This window comes from Python bivittatus, unplaced genomic scaffold (genome assembly GCF_059951505.1).
Source record: "Python bivittatus isolate LINGU-HERP-01145 unplaced genomic scaffold, Pbiv_v1 ctg000120_np1212, whole genome shotgun sequence".
In the NCBI taxonomy this organism is placed as follows: Eukaryota; Metazoa; Chordata; class Lepidosauria; order Squamata; family Pythonidae; genus Python; species Python bivittatus.
This window is the reverse complement of record NW_028277037.1, coordinates 2396172-2415560: the sequence shown is the minus strand read 5'-3', so window position 1 is coordinate 2415560 and position 19389 is coordinate 2396172. Positions and strand designations below refer to the sequence as shown.

The following is a 19389-nucleotide window of genomic DNA, read 5'->3' as shown; positions in this document are numbered from 1 at the left end:
ATATTTTTATCTTCAAAATCAACTGATGAACCTCTATCGCTGCATAGAGATTAGCACTGTTCACTTGCTAATTGTCTGTAGATCAAACATTTCTAACCAGAGACCAACTTAAGCAGACTTTTCATTTATTGCTAAGGGTTCCTCCAGAGGATAAGGAGCAGTAGCCCCATGCATAAGAGAAATCTTTTAATCATGTTGTATCATGATTAACTGTGACCCCATCTCACTGAAAAGATGTGGAAGGCCATTGTAGAAGATGCCACAAATACAAGCCCTTTTGAAAAGGTCTGGTGCAACAATTCTTTACTTTCTGTAAGCTTTTTTTTTCTTTGGTAAATTAGTACCCTGCCACTCTATCAGCAGGTGCATTTCAGTTTCTCCTGCTTGAAGCTTTACGTCACTGTTAAAATTTCATGGATGCTGAGTAAAGAAGGCATTCATTAAACAGCAGGAGAAACTGATTAAGTTGTCTGTAATGTGTGCTTTTCTGGAGCTCCATGGCAGAAGACAGAGGGCTTAAGACCAATTTTACATTGCTGAGGGCTCCAGCCTTAAAGGATACAGCTCAAGTTTGAATTTTAGAATTATTGTATTTGCATCAAGAACTTTGATTCAGTTTGTTTGGGAATTACAAAGATGCAAATTTACAACCCCAGTGCAGGTGTGAAAAGAAATTCAGCTGTGCTAGTCTAACACTCAGCACTGAATATTTTGCTGACATTGAAACATGAGTTAAATTGTTACAAACCACAGATTTTTGTATATCATTGTTTATACATCACACCCACACTCACACGTATGAGAATAGCATGCAATTGATTAAGTGGATCGTAGTCCCAGAAAGCTTATGCTGTAGATATATGGATTTTTCATGGATGTCTTGCTTTGGTTAAGCACTGGAGTCCCAAGAATAGTGAAAATTGTTATATTGCAAGACCTTTCTGGGAAGTCAAAAGAGAAATCGTTAAGATTAATGGTTATGAAGGTGATAAAAATAAGATTGCACTTTCTATGTATTCAGTATTCAGGAAAGATGTATGCTGATTCGGAATTTTTTTTAAGATGGATTGTAGTTGTGCTTGGAAACATTAACTTTACAGCAGCATTCCTCTGAGCATGCAAAGAGTGTCCATCTACTACTGGACATTTATTGTACTTACCCTGAAAATCTCCCATTCTACTTTATGCCAACATCCAAATATATTCTGTGAAATGTTTAAACGCATGAGAATCACATATGACTGGTAACCATGGTGAATTGAATCATGGTTTCCTCCATTAATCCAATTTTACAACTCTGCGCAACATGCTGAACAATAAACTTACAACTGAGTTAGCATAACCAGGTTGCGTTGAGACTCAGCAGACACAGCCACACAGCAGGCTGAACTTGGTCATTGTTAACCTTGGTTCTTTGTTTTTGGGCGGTAGGGACTTTGAGCTAACTTAGCTTGCTCCGTTACTTTACAGTTCCCTGTAACTTATGGGCCCAGAAAACCAGGGTTAATTAGTAACCAAGCTACGCATGTGGACCCCAGCAAATACATTCATTCAGGATCCGAGATAAAGTCTTGCGCGATCCGGTCCGGGTCCTTTCGATTAACTTAAGATTCAAACGTATCGTGTGAACCCGGGACACTGGGCTAATCTGTCCCGGGGCGCAGCGCGTGGTGTGGACCCAGCGATTCCTGGCGCAACCCGCGTGCCCAGCAGCTGCAGTCGTCTGAACCGCTGGACTGCGAGAGAGCCCATCGGTGAGGCTCACCCTCCCGTCCAGCGCATCCCGCCCCCCCACAAGTTGTCACGGCCGGGGCCAGCTCTGGGGGAGCCCCTCTCGCGCCTGCGCGCTGGCAGGGCCGCCTCCCTCCTGCCCCCGGCCCCGCCCCTCTCTCTGCCGTGTCACTCACCGGCTTGGTCAGCCGCCGAGCAGCTTCCCGGAGGGAGGGCGGGCGAGCGGGCGAGCAGGTGGCGCGGCGGCTCTCGGCCGGCAGGCGGGACGACCGAGCGCCCGCGCCTCGGGCATCCCCGGCCAGCCCCAGGGACGCGGGGAAACCTCTCCCGGCTCTGGAAGCTTTGGGGCTGCCGGGGCGCTGAGCGAGAGCCGCCAATCGCTTCCAGCCGCGGCACAACTCGGCGGCGCGCCGCGGCGGCGGCGCTCGCCCGGGAGCAGCTGGGGAAGCTCCGCCGAGGCGCCGGCCGCTCGCAGCGCGCGGGGAGCCCGAGGGGCATCGCCGCCTTCCCGCGCGGGGCGGGCAGTCGCTGTCCGCCAGCGGGCGCGGGGAGAGCGGGCCGCCGCCGCCGGCGATGCTCCGGACGAGGGCGGGGAGGCGCTGGGCTGGCCGCGCGTCGCCCGGCGCGGGCTGGAGCTTGCTCTGCTGGGCGCTCCTGCTCGGCTGCCCGGCGGCTCGGCGGGCGGATGCCGTGGCGGCTTCTTCCAGCCTGCAGCTGCCTCCGTGCCAAGAGGTGAGAGTGACGCGCGCTCCCGGCCCGTTTCGCGGGGGCTGTTCGGCAGAAGCCACTCACTTCCAGCGGGAGAGGGGAGCCCTCGCCCCGCATCCGTGAAGCCGCTGGCGGGCTCTCCGTCCTGCCCGCGCGCGCAGAGTGGTCCGGGGCGGCGAGCGGGGCCTGCCCCTTTCCCTGCCTCGGGGGGGGGGGGGCGGGGGGGCGTTCGTTTCACCTCCGCCCTCCGGAAAAGCGTTTGGGTTACTGTACTTCATTGAGAGGCGGCCGGCGCTGTTACTGGACCTCCGTGATTCACGGGAAGCGGGTTTTTCTCCTGTGGCAGCCCCGACCGACTCTGCTTTATCTCGGTGGCTAACCCGCGAAACTTGGACTTAGAGAGGAGACCACGAGGAAATTCCAGGACTATAACTTAGATTGGGCACTTGAAAACACATCTGGGCAAAGACAAGGGCATGCCAGTTCTGTATTGTTGCTGAGAAAGCTGTGGGGTGTGAACTGTCCGTAGGGTTGCCAGGAGCTGTGCTCGGCTAGGAGAATTACTGCCCTGAAGGGGGAGCAGGATGGGGGGGGGGGCTGTTTGTCTTTTACAGCAAAAACAACAGTCTCCTGGGATGCAAAGGACTAACAATGGTGTTAGTGCATCAGCTGTCTTGAACATGAAGCACAGTAATCAGATAATTATCTTCTTGGCTTAGAGATAAATATGCATGTGGAGGAAAAGCACCTGTTAAATTTGTCAGGAACAAGGTTGGCTACTGTATTCTCACCAGAATCTGAACTTGGTTTTGGGATTTTTCAGGTTCACACAGTAATCAAATTATTATTATGGTTGGTGGCAGAATCAGCCAGATGTTTAGACTGGATTTGGCATTTTTATCTGTCTGTTGAATCCTTCCCAAGGACCTGGGATAGGCAGATGCTGTTGTTTGATGTGTTAAAGGTATCGTCGCAGGATATAAGCTGTTCCAAGTAAAGCTGCCTTTTGCAATTGACTGACGGTGATTTTGTCAATGCCGATGGTCTTCAAGTGGTACTCCAGATGTTTTGGGATTGTTGTTATTGTTATAATTATATACCTGTATTTGCACAACAACACTTGTTAACTCAGTTACTGAGTTAACGTGCAGTCTGTTGAATCAGAAACTGGAGAAATAGGCTGGGTTCCTACAACATGCTGAGCCCCTCTTTCCAAGAAACCAAGTTAACCCTAACCAACCCTAGCAGCTTTTCCATGTTTTTCCCTGGCCTCTTTGTAAGTGGCGGAAACACAACTTTTGTGCCTCAGAAGTGCTGGTGGTTGTCTAAAGGTGCCATCCTGTGTGGGGAAATGGGCTTCTTCAAGAGCTTATTCCTTGGAAAGCTTGCTTGGGATTGCCTTTCAGAGTTGAGAGGGTTCCCATTCATATTCAGAGGAGCATCGAAATGCACACATACACCCACAGATGGGCTGTCCAAGATAAATGTGGGCCTAGGAGGGGATGGCTTTGGGACACAGCAGCAGGGGAGGGCAAGGAAATCCACGTTATCTCTTTCCTAATCCCTCCCCCATCAGAATCTTCTCCAAGAAGTTCTTCATGCGGTGAAGCATTTAAAAATAAAGTTTAGAAAAGTTTGACTCCTGCTGATCTCATGCCCGTGCAGTCTTCTTGCCAAAAGGAAGGGAACGGATTTGCCATAACCACCTTCTAGGAGTCTTCTTTTTACTTTCCAGCCTAGCCTACAGCCTTGGGTTTGACTGATCTCATCCTGTTTAGTTTCTAATGCCAGAAACAATCCCTTGCCTTGGGATGCGTTGACCTTGCTGTAAACGTACCTGGAACTTGATGGGAGTAGAGTAGTGTTGTCCAAACTTGGCCACTTTAAGATTTGCTGGCTGGGGAATTCTGGGAGTTGAAGTCCACTCATCTTAAAAAGGCCAAGTTTGGACAACACTGGAGTAGAGCATATCTCTGTGAGAGGGAAATGATGTCTGGCTTAAGAATCAGAGGAAGTGAATCAAATGTCCTCTTCTCATTCTTCTGCCCTGCTGCTTTTATATACTCGAAATGGCTTTCTGTGCATTAATGAGAAAGTTTTTATTGCCAGTTATTCATACCCATGTTGAATTAATATTGTTTGCTCCATAACTACAACACAGGGCTAGTTCTTGCTTGCAGTATCTTGTCAAATACTGTAGTCTGTTGTCAGACATGGCCGGGCTATGTGATCCTTCATGTTCATCTGCTAGGATCCTTTGTGGAACAGTTATAGCTGGATAGGTTGCAATCTCCCTTCCGTCTCCTGCAAGTACCTTCCCCAGTCTTATCCCGTCAGAGGTGTTGGGATCACAACTCCCCAAATTCAAATTCTCTTATCCCACTCCATCTGGAAGGTCCTGCGATGAGGGTGCTCTGTGAAGTATTCAGATGCACCTGTCCCCATGAAGCTGCCACTCTCAGCATCTTGAATTTTTTGCTCAAGAGTTTCAACTTCTGTGGATCCAGGCTAGTTATCTTTATTAGATGGACGAACTGGCGAAAGAAGAAAGTTATGTTCCTAAGACCTGCTTTACTTGTCATTTCTGGTCCTCTTCTGCAAGCAGTCAGTGCATGTTATTCCCATAAAAGATCTGGCTTAGACCTTCAACTTTGGGTCATGGTTGAGATTGGGTTGATCTCTTCTTTGTTGCTCTTGTCTGGCATGCTGAGGGCCTCACTATAAAAAAAGTAAGAGGGGTCAGGACAAAGGATTGTCATGGAGTCAGGAAGAAAGCTAAGGCGGATACATTTGAAAGTTACATTTAACTAAATTAACCATGATTAATGTCATTGTGCCCCATGCAGTTAATAATTTTCCATTCTGTAGTGTTGTCTCAGTTGGTGGCATCATCTTGCTGACTTTTAACAGATCTTGAAATAAAATTAAGGTCAGGCTTGGTTAGCGCTTGGGTGGAAAAGCACCGGGAAATTCTAGACCCATATTGCTAGACTGGGAAGTGGATAAACTTTGTGGAAGAAGTCAGTTGTCAAGTTCTTCTATACTACTGCCCAGGAAACAACATGGCCATGCCCATGAAGGCATCTAGTGTCAAGCCTGACCTGAGGGAGTCTTTATCTTTCGCTCTTAGCAAGTGACAGCATTTAGCTGAGGTGGTGTAGTGTTAATGGCCCAGTCTCCACCCAACACAGATCTCACTGGATGATTGAAGGCCAATCCTTTTCTTACAGTCAACCTACCTTGTTGTGAGGATAATCCAAGGGGAAGGGGGAGAAATCCCAAGGAGGCTCTCTTTCGCTTTAAAAGATAAGGCAGGCTATCAATGCAGATATAAATAAGAATGATCCATTGTATTAACATTAATTGAAATTCAGCTTTTATCCTGACCCCATCCACTTTCTGGGATTCATCTCCCAGCATGCTTATCAATGGCCAAGGGCAGACTTCATGCCCCTTAAAGCTAATTATCTGTGCTGTAGCCTCTGAAGGTCTCTTACCAGTTGAGACCAATCATGGATGCTATGTCCACTCTTTCTGATCACTTCTGGAGGAGAGTTACTTTGGTCAGATCCCACATTGACAGCTGCATCCAGACCCTTCAAAAAGCACTTTGTGAAATTGGGATGGGTTCAGAGAAGGACAGTGAGAATGATCGGAGAACCTGAAGCCACATGCTATAGAGAGAGAGTGAAGATGTTGAGCGTGTTTAGCCTTGAGAGGAGAAGATTAAGGAGAGGTATGATAGTCCTTTTCAAATACTTGAAAGATAGAAACGCAGAAGAAGGTCAAGATTGGTTCTCTCTCTTGCTCCAGAGTGCAAGACAATGGAATAATGGAAATTAATGGATTTCTGCACAGGAAGTTGGATTCCAAATGAATGTAAGAAGAAATGCCTAACAATGAGAGGTGTTTGAGAGTGGGTCCAGTGGTGCATTGAGCTGGTGGGATCCCCTGCTGTCCGGTCCAAGTGAAGGCAGACACATCTGTCAGAGGTGCTTAATTTGGATTCCTGGATTGATGGCCTGAAAATCTCCTTCCAGCTGTAGGGTTTGACTTGAAGACTCCTGTGCATATCCAGGAAGTTATTAAGTGTCTGCTTATAAGACACCATTGTCTTTTGTGGTGCCAAATCTTTGGAATTTCATCTTTAGGGAAACTGGCATGGTTTTATTTCTCTTTGAATTTTGGAAAGAAAGTAGGACATTCTTACTTCACAAAGAAACAAGTCTGTTGCTTATATGGAGGAAAGAGAGCCTGCATTCTTTGCAATTAATGTTGACATTTTGAGTTAATCTGTTGGTGCTTTGCTTCTATCATCATTTCATTTTTGTTAATGGTATTTAACTTAGAAGACTGAGGTTCTAAAATTCTGGGTCCTTGGGCCTATCTTTCTGCTCCTACATACCCTTTTATTGATTTTTTGAGAATTATATTTACTTATTTATTTTTAAGGAGCTGGGAGGCCATCAAACTGCAAAACATGGACCGTATTACTTTTATTTCCAAAGCCATTTTTGGCCTCTGTGTGGGCATCAGAAACATGCTTAGAAAATAAAAATGGTGGGCTCAGCCTACTGTTTTATTTTGAAGCAGCCCCCACCCAGGAAAAACAGCAAGACTAGACCATGGGGAGGCAGCAAAGGTTGCTTGGGCACTGGGTTGGAGATTCAGCTGGGATGATGATGATGATGATGATGATAGGTGTGATGGTCAGTTAGTCTGTGTTTGTTTTAGGCTGTTATCTTTCCTGTTTAGGGTGGACAAATGTATGTTGCCTGTTTCGTTTGTTTGGGTAGCTGTTTTATTCCCCTGTGTGCTTGTCTCTCTTTCTGTGAGCATTTCCTATTGGCTGCATGTAAAATATATATCTTCTTCAGCTTTGCAGTGGGCATGAGTAGGATTCAAAACCTGTTTCTGCCTTTTGCACAGCCTTTTTTTTTCTGATGCGTCCCTATGAAGTCATCATCTCGGCTCCAGCTCATGAGTCAGCCAGGCTTAAGTCATTCCTAGCTGCAATGGGGTTAAAGTAACATTTTCCCCTCTCTTTCCCCACCATTCAAGGGCAGCCTTGAGATGCATAGAATCTGTTAGGCTTTGTCACTCATGACCTTGGAGAAAAGTCAGAAATTGGGCAGCATATTATTATTATTAATAATAATAATAATAATTTGGATCAGGGATGTCTGCAGAGTCGGTAAAAAAAAAGTTATGATGGCAGACACTGTGGTGCTATTGAAGCTCTGCAATTTTTAAGTGCAACCCAGATCCAGCAGACTTATTTAAGGTGATTAAGTCCCTATTAGGGAGGGATCAACACAAAGATCTCCCACCTGGCTGCTGTGACCAATTTGCATAGCATTTTGCCAATAATGTCCCTGAGATTTGCTGAAATCTTGACTCTGTGTGGGCAGAGTCGTTGGTGGTCACTAGGGCACGGTTTTGCCATGTTATCTGTTGGTCTGGGAACTTTCAGGAAGTGGACCAGGTGCTGTCTAGGTTGTCCTCTGGCACCTATTCCTTGAAACTCTGCCTGCCCTGGCTGTTGTGGAGGGTGGCTGGCGAGGTAACCCCTTGTCTCTGGGAGGTTATCAGTGCCTTTTTATAGGGAGGGGAGTTTCCGAGTCTTGAAGGAGGCTGTGGTGTGCCCCCTTCTGAAAAGCCCATAGCTGGATGCAAGGGTTTTGGATAATGATTGTCCACCCTCCAACTTCCCTTTTGGGGAAAGGCTGTTGAGACAATGAGGGCAGATCAACTCTGCAGTATCCTAGAAGAAATGGATTATTTGGGTCCTTTTTAATCAGGGTTTAGATCTGGCCACAGGACAGAGATTACATTGGTTGCTCTCTTGGATGACCTGTGCAGGACCTGGGGGGGATACACCTTTCTTGGTAATGCTAGAACTCTTGGCGGCTTTTGATAGCATTGACCAGAGTATTGTACCAGATCACCTATGGAGACTGGAAATAAAATGCTTTTCCTAATCTCAAATGGGATCATCCTTTGAAAACTAAGAGGCATTCATTTTACTAATGGCCATTCATTCATGTTGGGATCCCACAAGATTGCAAGATTCCTTCTGAGACACTGTATACATTTTTGTCAATCTCTGTATATTTTAATATTTTTAATATTAAAATTAAGAACACTGAATTATACAGTTTCAGAAAGCAGTGATAAAGATTAATCTGAGATAGAACAGGACAGATGTGGGACATGTCTTTATCCCAAATACTGTTATGAAACCCACGGATTCTTTTGTTCAAACACTTCAACATTTCATCTCATTGTGTACAAGAGAGAAGACCAAAGGCTGTTGTATAACAGGCAGAAAAAAATGATTGAAGATGTCTGTCCCTATTCTGCATTGTTGCCAAGAAAAATGAATGGTTCCATGTCCTTATCAGAAATTCATCTTGGCTCAAGAGAGACTTGACTTAGTTCCTCATCCTTTCTCTTAAAGCCTTTTTCTACCTTTGCATTTCCAAGAGCCAGTAAGAGAATGCTTGTACTTCCAAGTGTTGGCAAGTAATATTTTCAAACCTGGCCATTTGGCATCTCCTTCAATAACTGTGGTCGGGGCTACTCTTTTGATTGTGCTCCTCTCATCCAGTTCTACAGCTTTGGTATCACCCCCCTGTGTTCACCCAACAGTTTTGTGAGCTTGTCCTATTCCTACAGGATGAGGAGTGGGCTTGACATAGCAGGAGCTGCAAATCAAGTTAATAGACAGAAGGTCAGATCTGAGCATTATCTGAATTAGGTAACAGCTGGTTCATCCATCAGCCGACTCCTCTTCTCTTCCCTCCATGCTCAGGTACAGAAGACTGGCTACAGTGCTTAATCTCTCTATTCCATTCCCCATCCAGCACTTAACTATGAGGGACTGAAGGCTCTTTTTCAACCTACTAAAAACATCATTACTCCAAGTTGCACAGTGCCTTGTCCTTCATTGCAAGGCATCATGAGATTCCAGGAGAAAAGTGCAGGAGGCACCAGAGTGGGCATGCAGGGTTAGTGCCAGGATCCAATGAGATACCTCTCAGGAAGAACAGAAAAAATGGATTGAACCATTAAATCAGTGTTTCTCAACCTTGGCAGCTTGAAGTCCACACATCTTCAAGCTGCCAAGGTTGAGAAACACTGCATTAGATAATAACTCTGAATCAGGTGCACTATATCTTCCTCTTCAGATGTCACATTGTTGACTTGCCTTACTCATTCTCTGACTGTGTTCTCTTTAGAAGGCCTAACAATGTCATAACAATATGGCTACACTCCACTCATACTTAATCAGGTCAGTTAAAATCTTAGCTGTTGTATTTATGCAACATGCTAATCTTAGTTTATTTTGGGTGGTGTAGTGTGTTGGGTGAACGTAGCTCTTTACTTAGTGTATGTTTCAGGATAATGTGCAAATCCAGAGAATGGGCTTAGCTCAGAAATTAGGTTAAGCATTGTTCTGTGCATTCAGTCCTTACATAGTACTTATTTGTTTTATGCAAGCAGTTGTGCATTTTCTATCTAATTTTAGTAATCCCAATAAACAGTGTTACCTTCTTTCAAGGGATATTATTCCTTTTGTCTAATGTAACTCACTTAATTGCTTTATACAGATCTCCCATATTATAACTCTTTTTTTCTGTGGGTGGATAACAAAATGCCTGTTCGTGACTAATGGTGTTCGCATAGAAGCTAGCTTATTATGCCATAGACAATGAGTTATCAGTATGTTGAACTGAATGAAAACAGAAAAACAACTTATTTGTTTAAATAAAAAAAACTAAAGAAAATTGTTTGAGAATACTATACCCGTCATCCATCTTAACTACCTCCATGCATTTTAGCGTATTTTGCACTCTTGTATTCCCCGCCCCCCCCATACGAATATTTGGGAATAAGATACAGTTAGTTTTATTGGCCACTTCTTTTTCTAGATCCAAGTAGGATTGCAAATTTGCATAGTAGGAAGAGTTGCACATACCCTTCTCTCAGGGAAGTCATATGGGGCCACCTCTGACCATAGTTGCAAGAAACTGGTCTCTTGGTTTCTTGCCACGTTGAGTTGGGAAACCCACAAAAATGTAGGTATAAGTCAAAAAAGAGGCTGAACATAACTTATAAGACAAAGAGAACCCTTAACTTCTCCATAAAGCCCAAGAAAACAATATATAAATCTGGCTCTACCCTCTCTGCATCATCTTCTCAACCACTGCAGCCCTTAGGTAGTCCTCATACAATGTCGAACCCCTGGCTGTTCAGTCTTACACCCCTCTGTTGTAAAGGGTGGAGTCTGATAGAATCTGCCACATCATGGGTGGGGTGGGCTGATCGAGACACCATAATTAGCTGTCCGTTCTCACCCAGATGATCTCTGGAATGAGCGAAGAATGATTGAGGCCCCATAATATGTAGGTGGCAAGCTTAATATTCGAACACATCCTTACAAGGTAGGCAAAATTTAGGGCACAATTCTACAGCTACAGCAATTGCTATTAGAATAAGACAAAAAGAAAGGGCACCCTATAGATTGCATAATTTTAGTTGCAGACTTGGGGGTGGAGGAGGCAGTTTCCCAACCAATTAAACTGAATTTGAATTAAACAATATGAACATGGGCTGGATTTTCAAGAACAGTCAGAAGAGCATACAGGCTCATTTGCTTATAAAAATGAATGGCCCAGGTGTATTACAGGCAAAATCTGTGGAAAGTTGCCCATGCTTTACTTTGACTGGCAGTATGAACACAAACCTTAAAACACGGAGTAGAAGAACAGAAATAAGGAAATATCTGGATGGATGTAGAAAGTTCCACCCCATCTTTGGGTTCAGGGGCAGATTCGAAAAGGGTGAAGGTAGGCTTGCAAAATGTTGGGCTCCCTGATTGAGAAGGAGGAGATTATGTAAGGTAGTAACCGAGGGGGTCTGTTTCTTCCCTTTTGAAGAACAAGCAAAAAAGACCAATTAGGAGGCAGTAATTCAGGGTGGGGTATCGGTCCATTACAGCCAGCAATGAAAAACTAATTACTGTGAGCCTGAATTAGCCTAGATTTGTTTCCAAAGTGCAATTTGATGTCAGTTACCGAATTATCAGAAACAAATGCCTAATTCTTTGTGTATCTCTGTGTGCTTTGCTTTGCCAGAAAGGGAAAGGCTCAGACAAACATCTATTTCAGCAGTGTCCCTTAGCTCTTTTTCTGTGCATGCCCTGGTCTCTTGGGGGCTTGAAGTGCCAAGTTCAAGAATTGGCAGCCTGGAGAGAACTTTAGAGGGGCCCTGAAGAAATAAAGATGTTCAGATGGATCGGGGGGCTCCTTTAAATCTCACGGCAGCCGTTATCTGTGTTTGGAGGAGATCGGTCCATTTATCTCCATCTCCTTCCTTTTGCTGTTTAGAAGCCCACCTGACCCTCTTTGGCTGAAGGGGAAGTGGTGGGGGAAAGATGAGAAGCTTTCTGGAAGGAGAAAGGGGGTTAATAATCCATGCAATCATAAGTAAATGAGGCATTTTGCACACTCATTGGAATGATGTCAGTTTCTGCCTTGAAGGTAGTAGTTGCTGGATTGCTTTGACAGGCTGTTCAAAGGGAATGTGAGAGAGACAGAGAGACAGATAGATAGATAGACAGACAGACAGACAGAGGAAAGATAGAGATAGATGATAGATAGATAGATATTTAATTTTCTACCAAGTCTTTCTGCTCCAAAAGCTTAGACGTGTTTACACAGTGCTGAACACACCATTGGAAACATTTTGCTTCTTTGCTTTCTGGAGCTGGTAAAATACTCAGAGGTGTGGTAAGAATTGCCATCTGTCTATTTTGTAGGCTGGCTTGGCATGGGTAGGGGCAAACACCAGCTTTGTGGCATAGGTAATGATTAAACCTGCATTTCAATAACTCTAAATAAACACGCAAATTAGCAATTGCTGTTACATTGAGAAAGTCAAAATCTTTTGTCTGAACTTAAGAGTTGCTTTGCTTATTATAAGAATAATGTGTTACACCACTGTGTCATGCCAGGATGACTGTAGCAAGCCAACTCTTCCAGACGTTATTTCCAATCACCTTTAAAGCTGTCATATTTCCCTAGCTTTCTGGTCCTTCTCCCTGATTTAATACAAAAGGCTTTGCTCTTCCTTTTCCTCAAGTTATCCAGAATCTGCTCCAAAATTACATATGCTATCCCTTCTGGCTTCACTCCTTTTCTGAATTTTAAGGGGAATATGTAGAAGGTTCCAGAGATTAAAAATGATGGGTCTGTGTTCAAGATCATATTGTGAAAACTGGTTGGCTTTGTTCCTCTGCTTTGACTTGAAAGTTGCACGTAAGTAGTTCATGATGTATTCCATAGTTGGCTCCTGGCTATGTCTTTGCTGTTATTGCTGAGCTCTTCTAACTTCTGGTACCAATAATATAGTCAATTTGATTTCTGTGTACTCTTGTCTGGTGATGTCCATGAATATACACATTGTTTGAAGAATGTGTTGGCAATAAAGAAATAATTGGATTGGCAAAAACTGATAAGTCATTCTCCTGCTTCATTTCTGTTTCCTAGGGCATACAACCCAACTATGTTTTCCTCCATAATATTTCCACCTTTGGCATTCCAGTCTCCAACCATAAGCAGTATGTTCTGTCTATTTCAGGCTGAAGTTGATCATAACACACATCAACTTTTTCTGCATCAGTGGTTGGAGCATAAATTGTCATACAAAGGGTCATCCCTGAGGAGGGCTGTATTTTGCCCTATTTTGGATTATGAGGGAAAAAGATGCTTCAGAGCAAATGGCTTTGTAGCACCTGTCTACAAAGACTTCAGCCAAACACACTTTTTTCCAGGATCATGTGTGGCTCTGGAGGGTGCTACACAGGAACAGACACAATTGCTTTATCAGTTGAAGACGTGCTGCAAAGCCCCTTTTTCGCTTCAGATCCAAAGTGCTGCATATCCTTACAAATGGTTCCTGTTCACGTGGCATTAGGAACTTGGTCATGGGATAAGTGGAGTGGTGTGATATGAACACCATAATCTAGACCAAGGGGTTTCAAACTTCTTCAGAGCCCGGAGACTGTACCCTGCTGCCACATGAAGATCCATCTATAAACCAGGGAAACGTCTAACTAGGTCAGCTCCTTTGTGCAAACATAGCTGTCACATGTCTTTTCCAAGCAAGACCAAAAGAATCACATTTTTGCATGAGTTCTTATTCTGTTATCTCATGTTCCATTTGCCTCCCTGAATCGCTTCAGTTTGGAAGCCTACCCCAGCCTTGGTAACCTTCTGCGCAGGAAAGATCACCAATAGAATTCCAAATGATGTTGATCTTTCTATCTGATTTATTTCCATTTGGTGCTTACCTTAAACATCTAGCTCATGTGTTCAGTACATATACTCCATCAGGCATGTAACAGTATTAGTTTATTTTTACTTACAATTTTATACCACTCATCTATAATATTAGGTATGCAAACATCAACATCATGCAATATTAATACACTGGGAGGAGTGGATTGCATCAGTGGGAACAGCAATTACATTATTGCTAAGGGTAAAAGGACACTGTTGTCATGTCAATCTATTGCTAGATGGGGGGGCATCCACGGGGAGTCAAAAAAAGGGGTGGATCTTGATTGTGTAGTTACAGCCGCCATCTTAACTTTATGACCCTTCCTATGGATGCTCCAGGCTCCATATGTTTTCAAGACACATCTTTTGTTCTTAGTGAACAGTTGCATTACAGATCCTTCACAAAGTCCCCTTCCAATTGCATTCCTGAGATTATAACCTTAGTGCTAACCCTAACACTAACCCTTTTTGGCTTATTGTATAGCCTTTAATTAGAAATGGTAAGTGAGAATTAGATCAGTCTGTCTGTATCCAGTGTTTCTCAACCTTGGCAGCTTGAAGATATGTGGACTTCAACCCCCTTGCTGGGTGGGGAATTCTGGGAGTTGAAGTCCACACATCTTCAAGTTGCCAAGGTTGAGAAATACTAATCTATACAGTGTATTTCTTTATATGGTCAGAAAGATAATTTCTGGCATGGCCCAGGCAATCTTTAACTCACCAGGGTTCTTAGATGGAGATGTCCAATTAAGGAAGCTTTCCCTGGAGATAGGCAGTTTGCAAATACAATTACAACTGATTTGCTTTCTATTTTGCCTAATTACAGTTGCTTGATCTATTAGCCCTGCTGTTGTTCTTGTTTTGGAAGTAGGACAATCTTGGGACGAAGTTAAAGTTTCCCAGCAATTTGGCACTTTAGAGACTTTAGTTGCAAAAGCAGACAGAAAAACAGTGTTTCGCATCATTTTTAACTAAGCCATTGCTTCTCTTTATAAAGTAACAATCAACAAGCTTTATAAATTGAATGTTGATCAAATAGGCAATGAGTGAAGAGGAACCCTCTGATTTGATATAGATTAGAACATAAATTTCATTTAGCCCAAAGTAAATGTTTGATGCTGGAACCAGAGTAATAGAACTCAAAAGTATTTAACAGCTGAACTCCGATATTTTCAGAAATTGCTTTAGTGCTGGTGAATTGGAAGGACATAAATAAAAGCATAGTGATTTTTTTCTTTTTAGTAAAGCCTTTCCTTGTATGAAATTCATTTAATTTTTATCTCTGTTTTTTCCCCCCCTTAAAGATAAGGAAATGACAACAGGTCAAAAAAGTTTTGTTTTAAAAAGACATTGTTCATAAACAAAGTTAAACAGAAAGTTACTTTCAAGAAAGGCTACTTACAAATCCCTTGAGAATGTTTTATACTTTATGTCATGCAATCCATTACAGAATTGCCAATATTTTACGTACATTATCATAAAAGAGTGAATTTTTCATAAAGCAAAGTTTTCTGTTTTGGAAGTTTGTGAGATTTCTTGTTTAAAATCCCTCGCTCACATGATGAAACGAGAACAATTTTATGAAAGCTGACAAAAGCACCTGCTTTGCAAATAAACCAATAATAATCAAATAGAGAATAAAGTGAACATTTTTAGATGGAAACCCAGATGCTTTACAGGCATTTGAATATCACTGATTTAGTCTATCTTGACCGTTTATGCTTTACAAGGGTTTCCTGTGAGGCTTTTCTTTCAAGGGCTAGCAGATTCTCTAAGTATGTATAAGGGCTTCTTGAGAAATCTGGCTCTTCATGGTGGCTGATCTACTGTAAATCAAGTGGTCTTTTGCTTCTTTATTAGATCTTCCCCCAAAAGTTTAGTACTGTAAACACCAGAGCAGAATTACACAGAGATCAAGCTGTTAGAGATGGACCAGGGAGAGCTGGGTTCAAACTTGCATTTGACCCCAAAAGTCATTTGATGACTTTGAGCCCCCCCCGCTTTCTCTCAGCTGAACCTACTTCACAGGGATATTGTTACAAGGATAAAGAAAGGGGGAGAAGTCTCATCTCATGGACTTTGTCTTGTGCTGCCAGAGGAAAGGGAGGAAATACAGATGCTGGTAATTTTTAAAAAATGAAATTGTCTATTGAAGTTGACGTTGTCTATTAGCAAAGCTCTAACCATTAATAATTTACCCTTCCTTCGCATTACCCTGTGCCGCAGCTGTGACCCTGTTTTTGTCTTCAGTCTAGAAGCCAGATTATTTGCTTGCTTCCATCTATGCTGGAACAGCAAGGGGCAGGCCAAGGGCACACTGGCACCTCCATCATCATCTTCCTAGAGTTTTTCCTGCAGGCGCAGGATCTACTTTTCGGATCAACGAATGCCACTTCGTGTGATCGAATGCAGCAACCAGGTCCAGTTGGGTGATTGTCATGTCCACGTTAATTGTGTCCTGCCACCTTTGCTTTGGCCTTCTGCGTGGGCGTTTGCTCACAGGATATTGCAGAGTTGAATTTATCGCCAGATGTATTTTTTTGCAAATTGTTGGCAAATTATTTTTAATAATAACCAATCATCCTCCAGGGGGATTAGTTGATTAGACTGGAGTTTGATGCCACAATTGTGGTTTGGTCACAGGGAGGAGGAGGACCCTGGTGAAACTATGACTAGAAGTGTTGGTGTGAAAGAGACCACAGTGCTGTTTAATACAATCGGTTTTGCAGTTTAGGAAGTTGTAATTCAGAGGGACTTCCATAAATATGGGTAGGAGCAGGCTCTGGGCTATTTGATGCTTGTCCTTATGTAGTGGATCGGAAGCAACAGGGTCTGCAGGATATGGTTAAAAAAAGTCAAGATGGCAGCTGCATTAGTGTGATTGAAGCTCTGCCTGTTTTTTATGTGCGTCACTGCAACACACATAAAAAACAGGTGGAGCTTCAAGTGCACCATCATGGTTGCCATCTTGACCTTTTTGACCATGCCCTGCAAACACCCCTGACTGGTAGAGTATAACGTTTACCCCTTGATGCTTCAACATACTGTCCCTGGGCACTTCCTTGGCATCTTGCCTAACTTTTTATTATTTAGTTCAATTCAAAACCTAAAATAGGAAGTTAGCATACTGCAAGGAAGTGCCAATCTCAGGCATAATCTTTTTTTACAGGAATGTTTTTGGCTTCCTGATACATTTTAGAGCCCAGAACAGTAATTTGTTTGGAAGTGTCCAGAAAAACAAAACAAATCAGGGAGGCTGGGGTGGTACAGAACATCCAAGGAGGCTGAAGGGACGAAGGGTGAGCAATTTAACCAGCATATCTTCTGGGAAATGAGTGTTTCCATTGGCATCTGTTTTGTGAGAGCACCCATAAAGTGCTCCCAACCTTCTGGCAGTCCAAAAAGGTTGGGAATCCCTGAGCTGCCTTTTGCCTTCTTGTAATACTCTCCCAATTCAGTATACAGTATTAGATGCCCTTTTGTAGAACAAGTTAATATATTACAGGATAAAAAAGTTAATTCACTGTAAAGTGTTGTATTCTCCTTCCAAGTATGTGGTTCAAGTCAGCTGAACAGAGAGAGAGACAACTTTTCAATTTTTTTTTAAAATTGTAAATTGATCATAATTTAGAGAAGAGTCTATCGTTAAAGAAGTAAAAGACAGGTAAACAAGTACTAGCTTGTTCTGTTTGTATAGTTAATGCAAGAGGTGTTAAAAGAAGCCATCTTGAAAAAAAACCCCCACTTTTGCTAGAAAATAATCCATTAGCAAAGATAGAGGGATGGGTAAGAGGTGCTACAGGTAAATAGTAATCCATGTCTGTGGTTGCCAAAGAAAAGACACTTCCATATTTTACATGTACTGGAAAGCTGGCTTTCATGTCTGATTCTCTTATACAAAGAACAGCATCTGTGGCCCCATTTGTTATTAATGAGAAATAGGTTTTACTTAATTATCAGCGTCAAGAGGAAATTATCCTTTTTGCTAAGGGCCATCTCCATTCCAATTATCTCAAAAGGCTAATGAGGGCTTGCGTTTGGTTGATGCAAACTCATTAGGGAAGGATCATATTATAGACGGCTAACCTACTGGTATTAAAGAAGCTTCTCTGAAAAAAAACTGTGAAAAGTAACTATCCCCACCACGTTACAGTCAGTGACTAAGCGTGAATTATTTTGATTAAATCCGACTTGATTCACAGCCCAGTTAAATTGGTGGACATATATGCCACTTTAAGCACTGTTACTACAACAGTGGACTTCTAGTGCCCCCATTGTGCTAGACTGTGTGCTTCCAGACTGGGACTGCAGAGTCATCTCTGTGTCCACAGATAAACTGCACACCAGCATGTCTTCTTCGAACCCAGCGGACTACCATATCTGAGCACATAAAGGAGAAGTAAGATATAACTCTAACAAATATGGTTGGGTTGCTTTGAGAAGGTGGATGAATTGTGTCTGTTTTGACTGAGGTAAACAAAAGATTGGCAAGGTAATCTGGTCCAGTTATTTTGTTTTGTCCCCCAAAGGTGACGGATTTCTATGTTTTGACTCCAAAATAGAGAGATTAGCAATCTTTCAGGATGGTGTGCACTCTTATGCAATGCTGTGGATGCCAAAAAGAATAAACAAATACAATTAAAAATGCCAAAACTTTGTGAGATCTTATGAGGAATGTGGACATCTCATGCAATTTTGGCCACTTTAATTTTTTTAATTGGGGGAGGGGTAGAGGTAGCAGATGTCATCTTGAGGCACCCCATTGCTAGTTCTGCTGCCTTGGATAAGCTAGTTCTGTATCACTGAGTCCAAAATAATCCCAGGAGCATTATTTTACATTTTAGTAGATGAGGCCAAGAACTTCAGAATGGTTAAAAGACCCATTGCTGATACGTTCAGGAGAAAATTGCAATTCTAACTCCAGATGAGACAGTTTTTGTAAGCATTGATAGTGTAGTGCAGTGTTGTCCAAACTTGGCCACTTTAAGATGAGTGGACTTCAACTCCCAGAATTCCCCAGCCAGCCATTCCCAGAACTTCCCAGAATTCTGGGAGTTGAAGTCCACTCATCTTAAAGTGGCCAAGTTTGGACAACACTGGTGTAGTGGTTAGCAAAAGCTTCTAAGATGAAATAATAAGCAAAAAAAAAAAAGGGGGGGAGCATATTTAAAGATAATTTATTCTACACTTAACAAGATTACTGAATTATCCTAGTTCTTTACCTGCCATGTTGTGTGAATGCTGTTCATGAGTGTCTTTTGTGCTTCTGAATGAACATAGTCCGGAAAGAGCTTGTCAAACTTTATTTTCTGCTAGACTTCCAGCTTATGCTGCTGTATGAGAGAAGGGTAACCACTGTAGCTGTTACGAAGAGTGTAGCAGCAGTGGTGGAGTTGCTCCTTTAATACCAGAAGGTTGAATTACCAGCTTTTTGTGGCACTGATACAAACACTGACATTTGCACTTGCATCAGGTTTCACTTTCCGCTCAGCCATAAGAGGTAACATGGTAGCATAATAACAGCCCTGGTATTTCTGAAGCACTGCTAGGATCCTCCCTAGTGTCTCCTCGCTCAGAGCACCCAATGCTGCAAGCAGATAGTTTG

At 43.0% G+C, this 19389-nt stretch overlaps 1 protein-coding gene across 2 annotated transcripts in view; it reads left to right on the top strand.

Moving 5' to 3' along the window:
• Positions 1-790: 790 nt before the first annotated feature.
• ELAPOR2 (endosome-lysosome associated apoptosis and autophagy regulator family member 2) overlaps positions 791-19389 on the top strand; it is a 90919-nt gene continuing 72320 nt past the window's right edge. Inside the window, exon 1 of one of the 2 annotated variants that reach the window (XM_088134828.1) lies at positions 791-2463. In XM_088134828.1, coding sequence (XP_087990954.1) covers positions 2305-2463 — 159 coding nt within the window. In that variant the 5' untranslated portion in view covers positions 791-2304. The remainder of the gene's footprint in view (positions 2464-19389) is intronic. The other variant, XM_088134827.1, reaches the window with a different exon arrangement.